General features: G+C 33.9%; 2 protein-coding genes across 5 annotated transcripts in view; both read left to right on the top strand.

Annotated features, from left to right (window-relative positions):
- The window catches only part of LOC118740626 (intersectin-1), a gene marked incomplete at its 5' end in the record, with an annotated part of 118,987 nt that overhangs the window by 59,407 nt on the left and 42,512 nt on the right, over positions 1–17,068 (top strand).
- LOC118740627 (sodium/hydrogen exchanger 3-like) overlaps positions 4,408–17,068 on the top strand; it is a gene marked incomplete at its 3' end in the record, with an annotated part of 34,613 nt that continues 21,952 nt past the window's right edge. For all 4 annotated transcript variants that reach the window (XM_036472230.1, XM_036472228.1, XM_036472229.1 and 1 more), the window contains 5 exon segments: positions 4,408–4,600; positions 5,512–5,632; positions 12,496–12,634; positions 12,718–12,935; positions 13,066–13,358. In XM_036472230.1, coding sequence (XP_036328123.1) covers positions 4,436–4,600; positions 5,512–5,632; positions 12,496–12,634; positions 12,718–12,935; positions 13,066–13,358 — 936 coding nt within the window.

Raw genomic sequence — 17,068 nt, 5'->3', positions numbered from 1 at the left:
AGCAATTGATCTTACTTTAATACATAAAGTCAAACGGTAAAAAAAAAGTAATAACTAAGGCATGTACATAAATGTGTTTTGCTTTACGTCCCACATTTAGTTCCAGGCACTCCGCTGAAAGATCTTTCGTCGTTGGAGCCAAGCGGTAAGCTATCTTTACTTTTGTTGTGTCTTTTGCCCATGCTATTACTATTTGCAATTGCGATGAGAGGACGAACAGTTCGTTCCATTCTTCTCACTTAATCAAGATCAATGTTGCCATATTCGAAAAAAAAACAAAAATGTATATATAAATTCATGCTTTTATGTTTCGTGGCCTTAATGATGCAAAGTAAAAACACAGTACAACGAAATAAGTAGTAAATTAGATAGTTCAACTTTGTTTTATTTTGGTTAAATGAATTTATCTTAACTATTAGTAAAATAAATCTAGAAATTAATAAGTAAAATAAATAATTCTATAACAACCACATTTAAAATTTGCATACAAATCTGAGATTTACGTTATAAATTTGTCCTTAATTGGATTCCCATTTCTATTATTTTATAAGGCTGTTGTTAATATATTTTTTTTATTCGATTGCGAATTAAAAATCAAATGGAATGTGAAAAGTTTAGTTAAAAATTACTAAATTTTTCATTTTTTATTATTTACCTAAATTATTTCTTAAAAATACTTGACACCCGCATTCGCATCCTCGGATGTCTAAAATTACACATTCGCAACATCCCTAATACATACATACATAGATACATTGTTCATGGCACAAAATCATTCCAATACAGCCCAAGGGGCATAACAATTTCACTTACGTACATAAATGACGCATTTCGTTATGTAGCGGATGAGCGCAAATTTCTAACGCAAGAATTAAAGATACAGAAGTATGAATAAAAAGCAATTTAAGTACATTCGGAAATCACGAATTAAACAAAAAACAGGTTAGTAGTAAGCGTACGTAGCATGATGCGTCGCAACGTGGGGTACATGAGTAGTTAAAGATGGATCAAACATCTGAGATTATTAATATATTATATTTACGGTAACCATTCGTACCGAATTTGGCGGGACAGTACTGATTTTGAGAAAATTGTCCTGCTGAATATTTTTTCAAAGTCGGAACGTATAAGTGTCCCGATTTTCTCTATTAATTTAGTAAGAGTCTGTATTCCTGTTCTCTGGGTCAAAAATAATTGTTCGTACAAACATGGCAGCTTTTTCGTTATCACAAAGGACATAGAATATAAGTACGGTGACCATAAATATATTTTGAAAATGCAGGACAATTTTTCAAAAAATGTACCTACATATAATTGCGTAGTATAAAAATAACAAAAATATACTACATATATACATTCCTGGTCATTTGAATAGCGCGCCCTTTTTTGATTTTCTACCATACAAAGTATGCTTGACAAAATTTTTATATGGAAGAAAATGCGCAGCACCGTCAAAAAAAATGTCGCCCCTATGTTTATTTTTTGTTTTAATTTACAAAACTTTTTAAAATGGGATGTAGACGTAGAATATGCTATATTTTTATAAAAAGTTAATGAATATTAAACAAACAAAAGGAAAACTGTACCTGTATTAAAAGGATGCGCTATTTAAATAACGAAGAGTGTATAATTCTTAATTATTAATCCAATTTTAAACTTTAAACATAAATCACATTTGCTTCATTGGTATTAATCTTTTAGTAATGATATTTACAAAATTATAATAAGGCATATTACATATTACTTTACACGAAATATGAACCTCTGTAAAGCAAATTTTTTAGGCAAACAGGTCGTTGGGTCGTTGAACACGAAAAAAATACCCATGGTTTCAAAGAAGTGTTTTCGAGATTTGTTCTAAAAACGTATTTTTAGTACTTTTTCAGTTATTCCTCAATATCTCATGAAACGACCAACAGTTCGAAAGGTATTGATGGGCTCTTTGCAAAAATATATATTTTTTGTGCAGATTGTGTTCCGTAACATCTACATTTCTCATCAGATTTTCATTTACTGTAAAAAGAAAATGATTGAAATTTCAATTTTTCGATTTTGGTCGCTTGTAACAAAAATAATTTTCATCGAAATCGGCAAAGTAATATATTTTTGTAAGAGGTAGCTTATGTAGATTGGATAATTTTTTCATGAGATATTGACGAATAGGTTCGAAATGTACCAAAAACACGTTTTTCGAAAAAATGACGAAAACGCTTGTTTGAAAGGAAAATTGGCTTGGAATTTTTTTTTTCTTAAGCGATTACCACAAAATTTGTAGAACAGTGTTATCGATATATTTGATGCTGGTCTTCAATTTCTCGTCATCCATTGTCCGTAACTGTACAATATGTAGAACGCATTGACTAGTTGAACCTTATCCACCCGCTTATCCTATGTAGTTATCAATTAGTTAACGACACTGCTTTTATTTCGATTAGGAAAAGTTAATTTTAAAATATCGAAGAAAATGCGGGACAAAGGCAGGACACGTGGAAAAAATCAGTACATTTTGGGGGTTTTCTGTTTTGAAAAACTATGCAGGACAGACCTTTAAATAACAGTACGGTCCTGCAAAAAACAGAACGGATGGTCACCGTAAATATAAGGGACCCATAATTATCATTATTTTCTATGATCTTTGCTTATGTTTTATTCTGTCAAACTGGTACTATCGCTATATTCCAGTCTATCATTCTTGTAAAATTTTCTTAAAGGTTTTTATAATTGTTTGTTAATTTTTTAATGAAACGATTCTTACTTGAGTTTAGTGAAATTATAAAAAATAATAGATATTAATTCGTTAAAAAAAATCATGGAAAACATAAATAGGGAAGAAATATTTTAGCATTCTTTGGCTATTCCCCTTTCGATTATTTAATGTTTATTATTTCTTTATGAAAGTATAGCTCGTTATCTAACAAAGACAAGGTAAAGTCCAAATTCCAAAATTTGTACAAAAATTAGCAAAATTCGACAAACTTATTCAAAATTTTAAGTTTTTCAATTAGATTTCTTAGAAACATTATAAGTACCGTTGGTTATTGTTTTTTTTGTGGAAGGTGTTGCTCTTTTCTTCCATACAAAAAAATGTTTGAACATACTTTGTAGGTCCAAGCTACTTCAAACTTGCACTTGATTATACTAATATTTGATGGGCTACAAAACTGCATAGTCAAAAATATTGTGGAAAAATCTGAACAAAATGTTGAAAATTTTTATCAAAATTTGTTAAAATTCGTCGAATTTATATGTATATACTGTGTGCATACATTTTTGCGATCATTTTTCTAGTTTACTTCTCTTTGTTTTGTTTTAAATAAAACTATATTAAAAGATGTCATGACTTTTTATTCTAAAAGCAAAATTTTATGTTTGTATACAATGCTTCAGAAATGTCCCGATTTTCGGCCACAGAAATCTGGTCACCTTATTTATATTATAAGGGGCTTAAACTACACCCAGCACCCACGAAAGTCTTTTTCAAATGGCTTATCTATAGAAAGTTAACGGCCCTTATGAGTCTTTTAAGTTGAAATGAAGACTGCTTATTAGGAATGAATCGATACAAGTAAATCCAAGTACATACTCGATACTTTTCTCAATTTACAAAGTATTTTTGAATTCGATACTTTTTACTGCGACCCAAGGAGGTATCGAAAAAAAAGTACTCGTATCGGAAGCGCTTCAGTATCTTCTTTGAAAAGCAACCCATTAGAGGAATCGGAAGATATGCAGACTACAATTCCGCAGCTATATAAGCAAGCCCGTCTAAATATATACAACGGTTGTTGGGTCATCTGTTGCTTTCGAGAGGCTTTTTTCAAAAACAGGTACAACTATATCAAAATCCTGAAACCGCCTTTATGTTTTTGGTAAATATAAAAAAGGAGTTTTTTTCTAAAAGTTATTTTATATGAAAAAACTTTATCTATTAATCTTGTAAAAATTTATTATATTATTTTTGAGACCAAATATAAATAATTGTTGTCTTAAATTTTTGTATACAAAAATTTTAAAAGATCTTTTAAAAATACATATTTTTTGTGAAAAAAATTCAATAACTTTACACAAGTACTCGATACCTTGCCGATACTGAGTAGGTATCGATACCTTGTTTGACACAAGTGAAAGTACTGATTTGAGTAATATCTTAATGGTATCGATTTATCCCTACTGCTTATAATCGGTTTTTAATGAATCAATTCGGCTCGGATGGTATTAAAAAATTAATTATTATTTTTTATTTAAGAGGCCTCATATACTTATGGCATTATGTATGGGATACAACATACTTCAGATGTCTGCCCAATTAGAAAGCTCCTTTAAAATATGTGTTTATTATGTTTTTAACTAGATACATATCTTAATAACAAAATTAATTAGACAAACGGAATATTTCATTACAGGTCTTTCACTTTGGGGTTGCGGTTTGACTGGCATGTTTGGTCCTGAAGTTCCACGATTTCTGGACACATTCCTGTTTGCTGCCTTAATTTCTGCTGTTGATCCGGTAGCTGTTTTGGCAGTTTTTGAAGAGATTCATGTCAATGAAGTACTATATATTGTTGTATTTGGTGAATCACTGTTAAACGATGCTGTGACGGTAAGTGAAATAGGTACCTACTATATATAACTTTTGAAGAGTTAAGTCAAACAATAATCCAAGTAATAAGGAATCGGATAAAGTTATTGCAAGTGGTTGACATTATACATATTTTGGGCATACCTAACACTTCTTATACCACGGACCGACTTTGAAAACGAGTTTTGGGATTGTGGGCTGAAGGCTGTTCGCACCGGCTGTTAGTGTTTTCGTTGACATTTCTTAAAAACTTTGGTTACAATTTTGCTGAAAAAAAAAACAAATCCAAAATCTTATTCTTTCATTATATTTTCATTAACAGCATTTTTTTCTTTATTCTTATTTTAATTTGGCCAGCCAATTAAAAATAAATCCGAACTGGCATATTAAAGATGATAAAATATGACATCCGCTTCGATAAATAATGTAAAAAAAAATCTAGTGCAAACACTGATTGGAATGAGTGGAACGTGAGTTTCAAGTAGTTTTCAGCGATGTCGGTGCGAACATGGCATTAATACCATGTTCTGACACCAACAGTCGATGTGAACAGCCTTCAGCCTACAATCCCAAAACTCGTTTTCAAGGTGTTTTCGTTGTCGGTCAGAACATGGCATTAACCGAGTAATTAAAAAAACCTTATGGAAACGGAAGCTCTTTAGGTGCGAATTTCTTGAAAAAGAAAATTCTATACGATTTTTAGTGATATTAAAAAAGTTAGTATTTAGTGTCACTAAAACATTATATGTAGGGCTCACTTTCTCAAGGTTTTTTAATTAATCTTTAAAGAAACAAAGATATGGCATTTCCATTTCAAGGTCTTTTTTTTATATTATTCTAGAAGATAAACTAACAAGCTTTTGTAAAACAATATTTAAGAAAATTCCCGCATCTTCTTTTTAAACAATTTGATAAATTTGTTAATATTGTAGGTCGTTATGTATCATATGATGGAAGTATACAACGAAATCGGCATATCTGAGATAATTGCTCAAGATATTGCCAGCGGCGTAGGTTCCTTCTTTGTTGTTGCCATTGGTGGTACTGTTATTGGTGAGTATTTTTTTTTAACTACTTCAAATATTATTCCTTCCCATTCAGGGCCGGCTTGAGCAGCAATGACGCCCGGGGCGTAAAAGGAACGAGGCGCCCTTTGAAAATAATGTTTATCACCTCGTTTTCTTTTTCTTATAGTATAGTCAACGTATTGGAAAAATAGTCGAAATTTAAGAATGCTTAATTTTTATTATAATCAAAATTTTCAAATATGAATTACAAAAAATTTGTCAATATTATTTTGGCTTATTATCATTTATTTCAATATTGTTTTTGAGCTTTATACCACAATTACTTTGCGTGTTTTGGCTAGAGCAAATTTTTAGATGGTTTTGGACAAGTTAATCTGAGTGGCAATCTCGTGTTCGATAGATAACATAGCTAAAGCGTTTATTCTTTCTTGGGATATAGCAGATCTGTTGAAATAAGAAATCACATAGAACAAAAATCCTTACATTACACAACACTGTACTATAGACATATGTATATGAAACCTAATTTTGACATCTTAAATAAATGATTTGACACTTTCTCTCTCTAAAACTGTAAAGCAGCTCGCACGTGTTTTTAATTTCTATCAGATTATGGGCACCTCGCTTTTAAAAGTTAAAAATTAATCAAAGTAATTTTATTAGTTTTGCATTCTTGACCATAATCAATTCTTTTTACAAGCATTCGGTGCGAAGCGCATTTGTTGCGTCAACTCAAAAAGAAATTGCACAATGGCGAGATCACAACAAGAATTCATCTTAGAGAAGCTAAATGGAGCAGATAACTATCACGACTGGGCTTTTGCCATGGAAAATCTGTTGGAATCGAAGGGTCTTGCGAACTGTATCAAGGCAGTGAAGAATGATGCTTCTGTGGCCGTAGAAACAGATGAAAACAAGCTGAGCGCCGCGAATGCAACGACAGTGCTGCCCGTTGAAAAAGTTATGTATGTCCACATTCGAGCATGCAAGACCGCATTAGAAATGTGGACGAAATTGAAGCAGTTGTTTGAAGATCGCGGATTTCTGCGAACCGTAAGCCTGCTGATTAAATTTGTGACGGTACGATTGGAAAATTGTGATTCAATGCAATCGTATATTGAATCTATAACATCTTTGTACTACAAATTAAATTCTGTTGGTTGGGAAGTTGATGATCGTTGGCTCGCAGGCATATACTGTCTTGGCCTACCTGAACAGTTTATGCCACTGTTAATGGGTTTCGAAGGCCGACAATCAAACCCATCCTCAGATGAAGTTAAAGCAAAGCTGCTAGATTTAGAATTTAAACCTTCGCAGCAATCGGATAGCGCATTTTTATCTAAAAATAAACACAAACCATCAAGAAAACAGGTAAATCGTAACATCAAGTGTTATTCGTGTGGGGGTAAAAATCATAAGGCAATTGACTGCCCAGTTAAGCCGAAAGAAAAGTCGACCCACTCAGCAAAACGAGCTTTTTCGGCGAACCTTGCCACGAAAAATCCAGTAAGGGAATGGTTTGTAGATAGCGGAGCATCCAGTCATATGACCCCCAACATTAACCTTTTAAGTAATTGCAAACCTTGTGCAATAGTTGAAATAATTACTGCTAACGATGCGAGAATGGCAGTAAAGTGCGTAGGTGATACGAAATTAAAGCTTAAATCAGATGAAGTAAAAGTAAACAATGTACTTCATATACCCGATTTATCTGCAAATTTATTATCTGTTTACCGAATGGTAGAAGCAGGCAACAAAGTCGTATTTGACATGAATGGGTGCACAATTTATGATAGACAAGGGGTTCCGTATGCACATTGTAAGCCAAAAGATGGGGTATACAAATTGGTATCCGGATCATCGTTATTAGCCAAAAGTATAGAAAATTCAATAACAACCTGGCATCGTAGGTTAGGTCACATAAATTGTCAAAGCTTGATACAAATGAAAAATGGAATCGTATCGGGCATGCACTTTGACGACAAAACTAGTCTCGTAAATTGTGAAGTATTCGCTAAAGGAAAACAAACGAGAAAATCATTTAAGATGAGCAGCTCTGAAACGAAAAGCATGTTGGAAATTGTTCACTCAGATATGGTTGGGCCAATGGAAACGCCCTCCATCGGTGGAGCGAAATACTTTATCACCTTCATCGATGATTATAGTAGAAAAGTTTTCTTGTATTTTTTGAAGCAAAAATCAGAAGCTATAGATGCATTCGTAGATTTTAAAGCGTACGTTGAAAACCAAGCTGAACGGAAAATAAAAATACTACGCACAGATTGCGGAACTGAATACCGTTCCAAGCAATTTATTCGGCTTTTCAAGATGAATGGTATTTAGCATCAGGTGACGAATGCTTACATACCTCAACAGAATGGTGTCGCCGAGAGCATGAATCGCACCATTGTTGAAAGAGCTAGGTGCATGATCATCGATGCAGAATTAGACAATTCGTTCTGGGCTGAAGCGTGTGCAATGGCCGCTTACATTATCAATCGATCGGTTTGCTCGGCATTAGTGAACAAGACGCCTGAAGAAGTTTGGTCAGGCGTAAAAGTAGACATTTCCAATATACGAATTTTTGGATCACCCGTTATGGTACATGTACCAAACCAACGTCGCTCAAAATGGAATGCAAAGTCACAAAAATTTATATTTGTGGGTTTCGATAGCGATAAAAAAGGTTTTCGCTGCATTGACCCGAAAACTAAGAACCTGACTATTAGCCGTGATGTAATTTTTCATGAGCGCGTGCCAACTTCGAAAATAGAAGTATCCATAGATACTGCGGTTGTCGATTCAAATCAAGTGAGGAGATTGAGCACGAGTGAATGTGATGTAAACCAACAACCCGATAGTAAGTTGGATCGAGACATTATTTCAATTGGTTCAGATTCAGTGAGGGATAATAAGCTCAATATTTCAAATGACCTATATATTGCTGAGCCGTCCGACAACGATGGTGCACAACGTGGAGCGGCTATTACAAAGAGTAACGATAAGAATTGGAGTCCGGGCTACGAGCCAAAAGCTGAACCTTCAATTCAACCAACCAGAAAGTCGTCTCGTGAGCCGAAGAAGAAAGTCTTTGAAGGGTATGTTTCACATTTTGCCTATACAAACAAACTTCCTTCTGATCCACTAACAGTTAAAGAGGCATTAAACACTAAAGAGCACATTGACTGGAAACGAGCTATGGAGGAGGAAATTCAGTCGCACAAAGAAAACAATACGTGGACGTTATCGAGCTGCCTCGAGATCGCAAACCCATAAAAGGTAAATGGGTATTTAAAACCAAACGTGACGATCAGGGAAATGTTTTGCGTTACAAGGCCCGATTTGTGGCCAAGGGCTGTGCCCAAATATATGGTTTAGACTATATTGAAACTTTTTCACCTGTCGTTCGCTACGCGACCATTCGTTTGTTAATTGCACTAGCAATAAAAAAGGGGTTAAAAGTCGACCAAATGGACGCAGTTACCGCCTTTCTTCAAGGCGATTTAGATGAAGAAATTTTCATTGAACAACCCGAAGGGTTCAGCGACGGCACAAACAGAGTAGGAAAGTTAAATCGCGCAATGTACGGCTTAAAACAAGCAGGCAGGCAGTGGAATCATAAGTTGGTTGCAGCACTGAAGTTATTGGGACTGATCCAATCCAAGCTCGATCCTTGTGTTTTCTACAATAATCATCTAGAAGTAATTATCGCAATATATGTAGATGATATACTTATATACTTATTTTTTGGCGCGATTCATTGGCACTTAACAAAATTAAGTCAGATCTAAGTACAATATTCAAAATGAAAGACATGGGACCCGTAACGCATTGTGTAGGAATTCGAATAAACCAAACGGCTGATTATATTGAATTGGACCAGTCTGCGTACATTAAAGAAGTACTTAAACGTTTTCAAATGGAAAATTGTAAACCTATATCCACTCCGCGTGATCCAAATGTCAAACTTTCGAAGGATTTTGGTTCGAACAAAAATTCCACAGAGAGCGAACTCAAGCGTATACCCTATCAAGAAGCAGTTGGATGCTTGCTATATTTGTCACAAGCCAGACGACCAGATATTGCGTTCGCTGTAAACGACGTAAGTCGTTTTAATAGTACTTACAATTTAGCTCACTGGACAGTAGTAAAGCGAATTTTTCGATACCTAAAAGGGACTGCTGATTTGAAGTTACGTTATTCCAAAGAAAGCGGCTCAGATATATATGCTTTTTGCGATGCTGATTATGCCTCAGATGTTGACAAGAGAAGGTCGTGTACCGGATACATCTTTAAATTATCGAATGCCGCAGTGACTTGGCATAGCAAGCGTCAGCCAACTGAGGCTTTATCGACAACTGAAGCAGAATATTTGTCGATGTCAGCTGCAGTAAGAGAAGCACTTTGGCTAAAACAATTTGTCAATGAACTCGATCGTAGTTCTACCAACACCATACCGATCAATTGTGACAATATGAGCTCAATCGAATTAGCTGAAGTGGAGGGATTCAGGAATCGCACCAAGCATATTGATGTTAGGCACCATCACATCAGAGACATGATTAATGAGGGTGTCGTATCAATTAAATACAATCCTTCTGAAGAAATGGCAGCGGACAACTTGACCAAAGCAGTCCCTAGGGGCAAACACCAGTTTTGCGTCAAACAATGTGGATTATGCTGAAATTCCAAAATTGAAAAATATTTCGATTGTTAATACATTTTTTTTTTATTATTCATAATAAGCAACAAAATTTGTATCATTCTGAATTTTAAATAATTGTTAATTCACCAAGTGAGGGTGTTGAAATAAGAAATCACATAGAACAAAAATTCTTACAGTACACAACACTGTACTATAGACATATGTATATGAAACCTAATTTTGACATCCTAAATAAATTATTTGACACTTTCTCTCTCTAAGACTGTAAAGCAGCTCGCACGTGTTTTTAATTTCTTTCAAGATCTTAAGTAGTACTTCTTGATGAGCTTCGATTTCGAAAAAACCTCGTTCCCCGCTGGCAACAGTCACTTGCAAAGTCAACAAATCCTGATGGAAATCCAAAAATCAGGAAAAATGCCATCGACATTTTTCTTGACGATAAATTGAAGAACTTCCAATGGCCGTTTGATGGCTGCAGATTTAATACGCTGTAATTGTTTTAACTTCTCATAAAGCTCCAATCCATTTATGTCCGAATCCTCTTCAGTTGCACGAGCGGTGTTCAACTCCCGACATTTCGAGGCAAAAAAGTGTCTTCTTCTATTGAATCTGGAGACTCTTGCGATTGTAAGTAAGAAAATCGTGTAAAAACATCCATCGATTTTCATGAGTTTTCAAATGCTCAAATCTTTCCTTGACAGCAGCCAGGACAGTTTCAACTAGAACAATGACAAACTCAGTTCTAAATCAATTTTCAGGTGTGAAAGATGCAGACTCATCTTGACTTTCGTCAAATGTCGTAACCAGCTCTTTCGCCAGCTGGATTTTTTTTTTTGTTTGTATTGTAAAGTACTGGCCAACTCTATTTGATGGCGTGGGCGTGCCTAATATAATGGTCTTGCAGCGAGTTTCAATTTTCTGAATTTGGTTTACTGAAGAAATATATATTTTTAAGCCGAGTAAGTCCTGGCAGAATTATAAGATATTAATTGCAGATTAAAATTTTATGCCATAAAAAAATTAAACGCTATGGTCGGCCCTGTTCCCTTTATTTAAAGTAGAATTTATTTCATTTTTTGCTTAGACCTATTTAATTGTAAGATCAGATCTTTGAAAATACATATATAAATCTAGTTTATAAGTCCCCTTTGTGTAAAGAAATCAAGGCGCATGCCACAAATTGGAGGCGAAGCTCGGCCAAACACTAAGTTGTTGTTTAAGCGCCACTCTACAGGGTGTCCTAAACTACCCATCCACCCCCTAAAATAAAGAGAAATGTTTTTTATTGAAAAAGGAAAAAAATATAAATTACCAAATCGGGGATGCTCTATCTATTGGTCGTATTAGCGGCTTCCGGCTTCGACCGGAAGTGGATTAAACTGACCGGAAGTTCAGTTTTTTAATAGGATATGCATATTTTTATCACAGATTCGTATTCTGCATCCTCAGAGAACCCGAATCTGTAGTAAAAACATGTATGTGTAATTAAAAAGAAATGAACGTCGAGTTAGTTTAAATCACTTCCGGGCGAAACCGGAACTCGGTAATACCTCCAAAAGATGGAGCATCCCAGATTTATTTTTGCGTTTTTCAGTAAAAAAAAACTAAGAAAAAATTTTGTATTTCCTGTTATATATACAAATGAATTGGCTAGCCTCGCGAAAACGAGGAAAAGGCTTGACCGATTTGAATAATTTTTTTTTTTATTTGTACCCGAAAGGTTTAAAAGGAAAAAAGTTAAGAGGGTCGCCTCCAAACCTATTTGAAAATTTTAGTTTTAGTAAATTGATAAGATAACGTAAATATTGCAATATGGATTTCAAACTAAAGAGGTTCAAAATCGCTTACTGAGGAACATATTTTTGAGCAGGGTTGCCACCTGTTTGAAAATTTTAATTCATTTAAATCGATAAAATAAATGTACAATTTCATTAAGGGTGTGAAACTGCAGAGGTTTAAGAAATTTCCTAGTAAATAAGACTAAGTCAATGTTCTCTGCGTTAGCGCTCTGTCACACTTCTGTGACCCAATCACTGATAACTCTCAGTGTCTGGCTTGCCAGTGAGCTAATAGACATTAGGACATTATGATAACTGAAATGTCATTTGTGTGGCTGATCCTTCTGCCATGTTCTTCAGTAGGTAATTTATTAACCACGATTCTATGCACGACTTTTATGGTTGCAAAAATTGGTAAAAATTGTTTCTTACATATTCTAATAGGCATAATTTGGGGCTTCCTAACCGGTCTAGTGACTCGTTTCACCGATCATGTGCGTGTCATTGAACCGATCTTCATCTTTGTAATGGCATATTTGGCTTATCTTAATGCGGAAATATTTCACATGAGTGGCATTTTAGCGTAAGTGAAAATCGTTTCGCTTTTCTTCAAGAATTGCAAACAACCCATTCTAACTGAAACCATTTCAATTACTCTTTTTACAGCATAACCTTCTGTGGCATTACAATGAAAAACTATGTTGAAGCGAATATTTCACAAAAATCGCATACAACAATAAAATATGCACTAAAAATGTTATCCAGTTCATCGGAAACAATTATATTCATGTTCCTCGGTGTGGCAACAGTCAATAATAATCACGTGTGGAACACTGCCTTTGTGCTGTTGACTATTACATTCTGTTCGGTGTATCGTGTTTTTGGTAAGAGCTGTCAAACGCATTTCGATGTTGTTTTATATAAAATACTACGTAAATACTTACATGCTTACGTATAACAAATACATTATCTTCTACGACCGCCCTTTCTACATTTTTGGTCTTATGCATATAGGAGTTGTGATATTATCTGCATTGGCGAATCGTTTCCGATTGCACAAGTTGTCACGTGTCGATCAATTTGTTATGTCCTATGGCGGTTTGCGTGGTGCGGTCGCCTTTGCATTGGTGCTGTTGGTCGACGAGCGCATCGTCAAACAAAAGGATATGTATGTAACAACCACAATAGCTGTGATTTATTTCACTGTTTTCCTGCAAGGCATAACGATAAAACCGCTGGTGAAGTTGTTGAAAGTGAAGCGTGCAAGCAAGAAAAAGCCAACAATGAATGAACGCATACATGAGCGGGTAAGTTTTAATTGGAGTTCAAGCTGATAATTATGAATGCATTTGCTTAGAACTTAAGCTCAATACTACATTCAGATAGATTGCGGATCTGTACACTATTTTTCTAGAACAGGTCGTTTTCCTAAGATGTTTTCATTTTAAACTTTAACATGGAAAATGTTACTTAAACGCCATGTACGAGTATATGAGCAAATCTCACGAGTTTTTTTTTTTGAAGTAAAACTTTTTTAGCGGCGGTTAGTTGGTTGGGAGTAAATTGGCAATTCAACGGAAATTGCACACAGAAATGGTGCAACGGAAATTGCACATGGAAATTGTGCAACGGAAATGGTTGGGCTGAAACAAGTGCCTCATGAGTGTATGCACATGATATTAATTTAATAAAAACTTGCTAATAAAAGGTTAAAGAATAACACCTCGAAAAAAAAACCAATACAAGAATGAAAGCAGAGGTGAGTACATACATAGAAAAAGAAAAGGATAAAGGCAAAGGTAAAGTTAAAAACAAAAACAAAGATTCGTAAAGATAAAGGCAAAAATGAAGGAGTAAATTTAAACACTTTACTTATATAAGGGCAAAGGTGAAGGGGAATATGTAGATGAAAAAAACATGATAAACATACAAATAAAATCAAAGATAAATATAAAGAAAAAGATGAGGATGAGGATGGGGATACCGATAAAAGTAAAAATGAAGATAGAGGAATAAAGATTACAATAGAGGTAATTATAGAGAAAAGAATATAGATAGACACAGAGACTCAATATGGGAAGTATTTTGGGATTTTAGAGTTTTTCGGCATCCTCGGTACTTGACGATATAATAGTCGAAATTTTTATCGATTTTGTTATCGATATTGGTATCGATTTGGCTATCGATATTTTCGGAACTTATCGATATAATAATCGATATTTTTATAGATTTTGTTATCCATTTTGTAATCGATATTTTTATCGATATTGGTATTGGTTTTGTTATCGATAATGTTATCGATACTGTTATCAGTTTTGTTATCGCTATTTTTATCGATTTTGTTATCGATTTTCTAATCGATTATGCTACCAATATTATTGGGCACGTTCGGAAGGCGCAACAGCTCAGCAACTGTTGCGATTGCACCTTCTGAACGCGTTGTTTTCTACTTCTGATCAACAGAACAGTTGCTTGTTGATCGTAATATTTTCCTGATCATTTGGGACAACATGTTGTGTGTTGTTGAATTTGACAGCTAATGTATCAAGCCGTTCAGAAGACGCATTACGATCACTGATCTTTTTAGCACCGGTTGCCTTCTGCACCTACCCATTATCGATTTTGCTATCGAATTTTTTGTCGAATTTGTCATCGATTTTGTTATAGATATTTTATCAATTTTGTTATTGATTTTTTATGGATTATTTATGGATTTTGTTATCGATATTTTTATCGATTTTCTAGTAGATTTTGCTACCAATATTATTATCGGTTTTTCTATCAAAAGTTTTATCGAATTTGTCTTAGACTTTGTTATCGATATTTTATCAGTTTTGTTATCGAAATTTTTGTTTGGATGTTACTATCGATTTTGTTATCGATAGAGTATAAAGATAAAAATGAAGATAAAGGAAAACAGAATAACATAAATGTAATTAGAACGAACAGGAGTTGAGGTAGGGATCTAGATAGAAAAAATACCAAAAATATAACCTTAAGCAAAATCAGATGTATAGACATACATACGTATGTATATTGGTTATGAGCAGGGAACGGATTTTTAGGACCTAAAAACCTATAAAAAAGGCAAAATAAAATAACGAAATGGGATGGAAAAGGCAAAATAAAATAGCGAAAAAGGCAGGAAAAGGCACTAGGTATTGCAAAAACGGCAAAAAAAAGCAAATCAAAATAGCGAAAAGGGCAGGAAAAGTCACTAGGTATTGCAAAAAAAGCAAATAAGGCACTAAAAAAGACAGAAAATACGAAGAACAATCAAAAAATAGATTTATTTTAGAAATGTTTATATTACAAGTAAAAAGAGAAAAACTATGAACTAGTTTCATTATATGAAATATTGTACTTTGAATCTTTGACTGTTTTATCCTTTCGAGTTTCTAACTCATAAAACTTTAATCTGTATAGTTGTAGTAACATTGAACCACAAGATGCATTTTGAAGTTTTCTGGCAGCATTTTCATTCGATTTTTGCGAAGAAAAGCCTAGAATGCACTAAATGTGCGCTCGACGTAAATTGATACAAGTGGAGCCCAATTTAAATATGGAACATTTGAAACGTTCCCATTATCAGGAATAAGGGCGTTTTCCTCGGCCCGTACAATTTTCTCCACACCCCTTGTTGTCTCCAAGCCTACGTTAGCTGAGAAAACGGCTTTGAATTTTTCCAACACCAATTTGGCAAGAGGTTCCTGTGCCTCTATAAGCCGCATGGGCATGTGTATATTTTTTATTCTTAAAAAAAAATTGTAAATGCTATAATCACTTTTTTAAAGGTAGAAAAGGCAAAAAAAGAGTAAATATCTTAAAAAAGGCAAAAAATGCAAATATCTTAAAAAAAGGCAAAAAAAGGCAACATCTAATGTGTATATATGGAATCGGGGAAAGCTAAATCGTGGACATTCTTAATCGAATATACTCTATCTCTTTAGCAGAAAAAAAGGCAATTTCCATAAAATCCGTTCCCTGGTTATGAGGCAAAATAGATATGTAACGTAAGTTTCACTTCTCCAGTGTGGCCCAGGCGTACTTACTTTTTTTTTAGTGTCACTCCTTTCTCTCGACAGAAAAAAAAAACGCTAAAGCATTTATAGCAATCATTGGAATTTCAGAAACAAATGTGCACAATAAAAAAATAACTAATTTTTTCATTGTTTTTGTTTAATAACTTTTGAGTGTCTTCAAATAGAATGTTCATATTAGAGGCAATAGAAGTCGGCATCAAACACAACATATCTGTGAGGTTTCAAGAGTTTAAAACGAAATTTAAAAAAAATATTGCAGCATGCAGGATATCTGTCGCAGCTATTTTGCAATTTTTGAAATTTTACGATTTTTTAAATTTTAATAACTTTAGATACTTCAAAATGTTAAAATTAAAGGATGGAAATGTTCTTCTTGCCAAAACGAACGAATCTAGTGTAAAAACTAGTGTGTACAATTAGTAAAAGATGACCATGATTTCAGAAACTAAAATTCCATTTTGGCAATTTTTATTTTTTTTCACCGAAAACCATTCTAATATTTATACATACATACATACATACATACATGAAGATAGTAAGAATTGAACGTTCTACAAAAAAAAAAGTCTGGACCCATCTTTCGTTATGTCCAATACATTCAAAGTTAAAAGGTTTTTATTGATTATCTCGGAACGCTGATTTTGGACATGTTCGGTTGTCGATCTCATCGATTCAATTGCACCCTGCGACAAAAAAACGAACAAATTTCGAAACAAACGAAACAATCAATATGCGCACTAAACAGTGGGTCAAATTCGATAAAACTGCGTTTTCAGTTTTTCTCTCTGACGTAAGAATTTTTTTCAAAGGACTTTGTAGTTTCAAGGATATGAATAATTACAACAATGCAGTGCAATATAGTATAATAACAATATTGGTACCATATGAAAGAGAAAATACTGTAGAATTAAAAAATAAAATACAATTGTTTGGATCACAAGACGAATAGGTATTAAAAATGTCTTTTTAATTAG

This window comes from Rhagoletis pomonella, unplaced genomic scaffold (genome assembly GCF_013731165.1).
Source record: "Rhagoletis pomonella isolate Grant_MI unplaced genomic scaffold, Rhpom_1.0 Rhpom_scaffold_00006, whole genome shotgun sequence".
NCBI lineage: Eukaryota > Metazoa > Arthropoda > Insecta > Diptera > Tephritidae > Rhagoletis > Rhagoletis pomonella.
The sequence above is the reverse complement of the archived record's forward strand: the minus strand, read 5'-3'. Positions and strand labels throughout refer to the sequence as shown.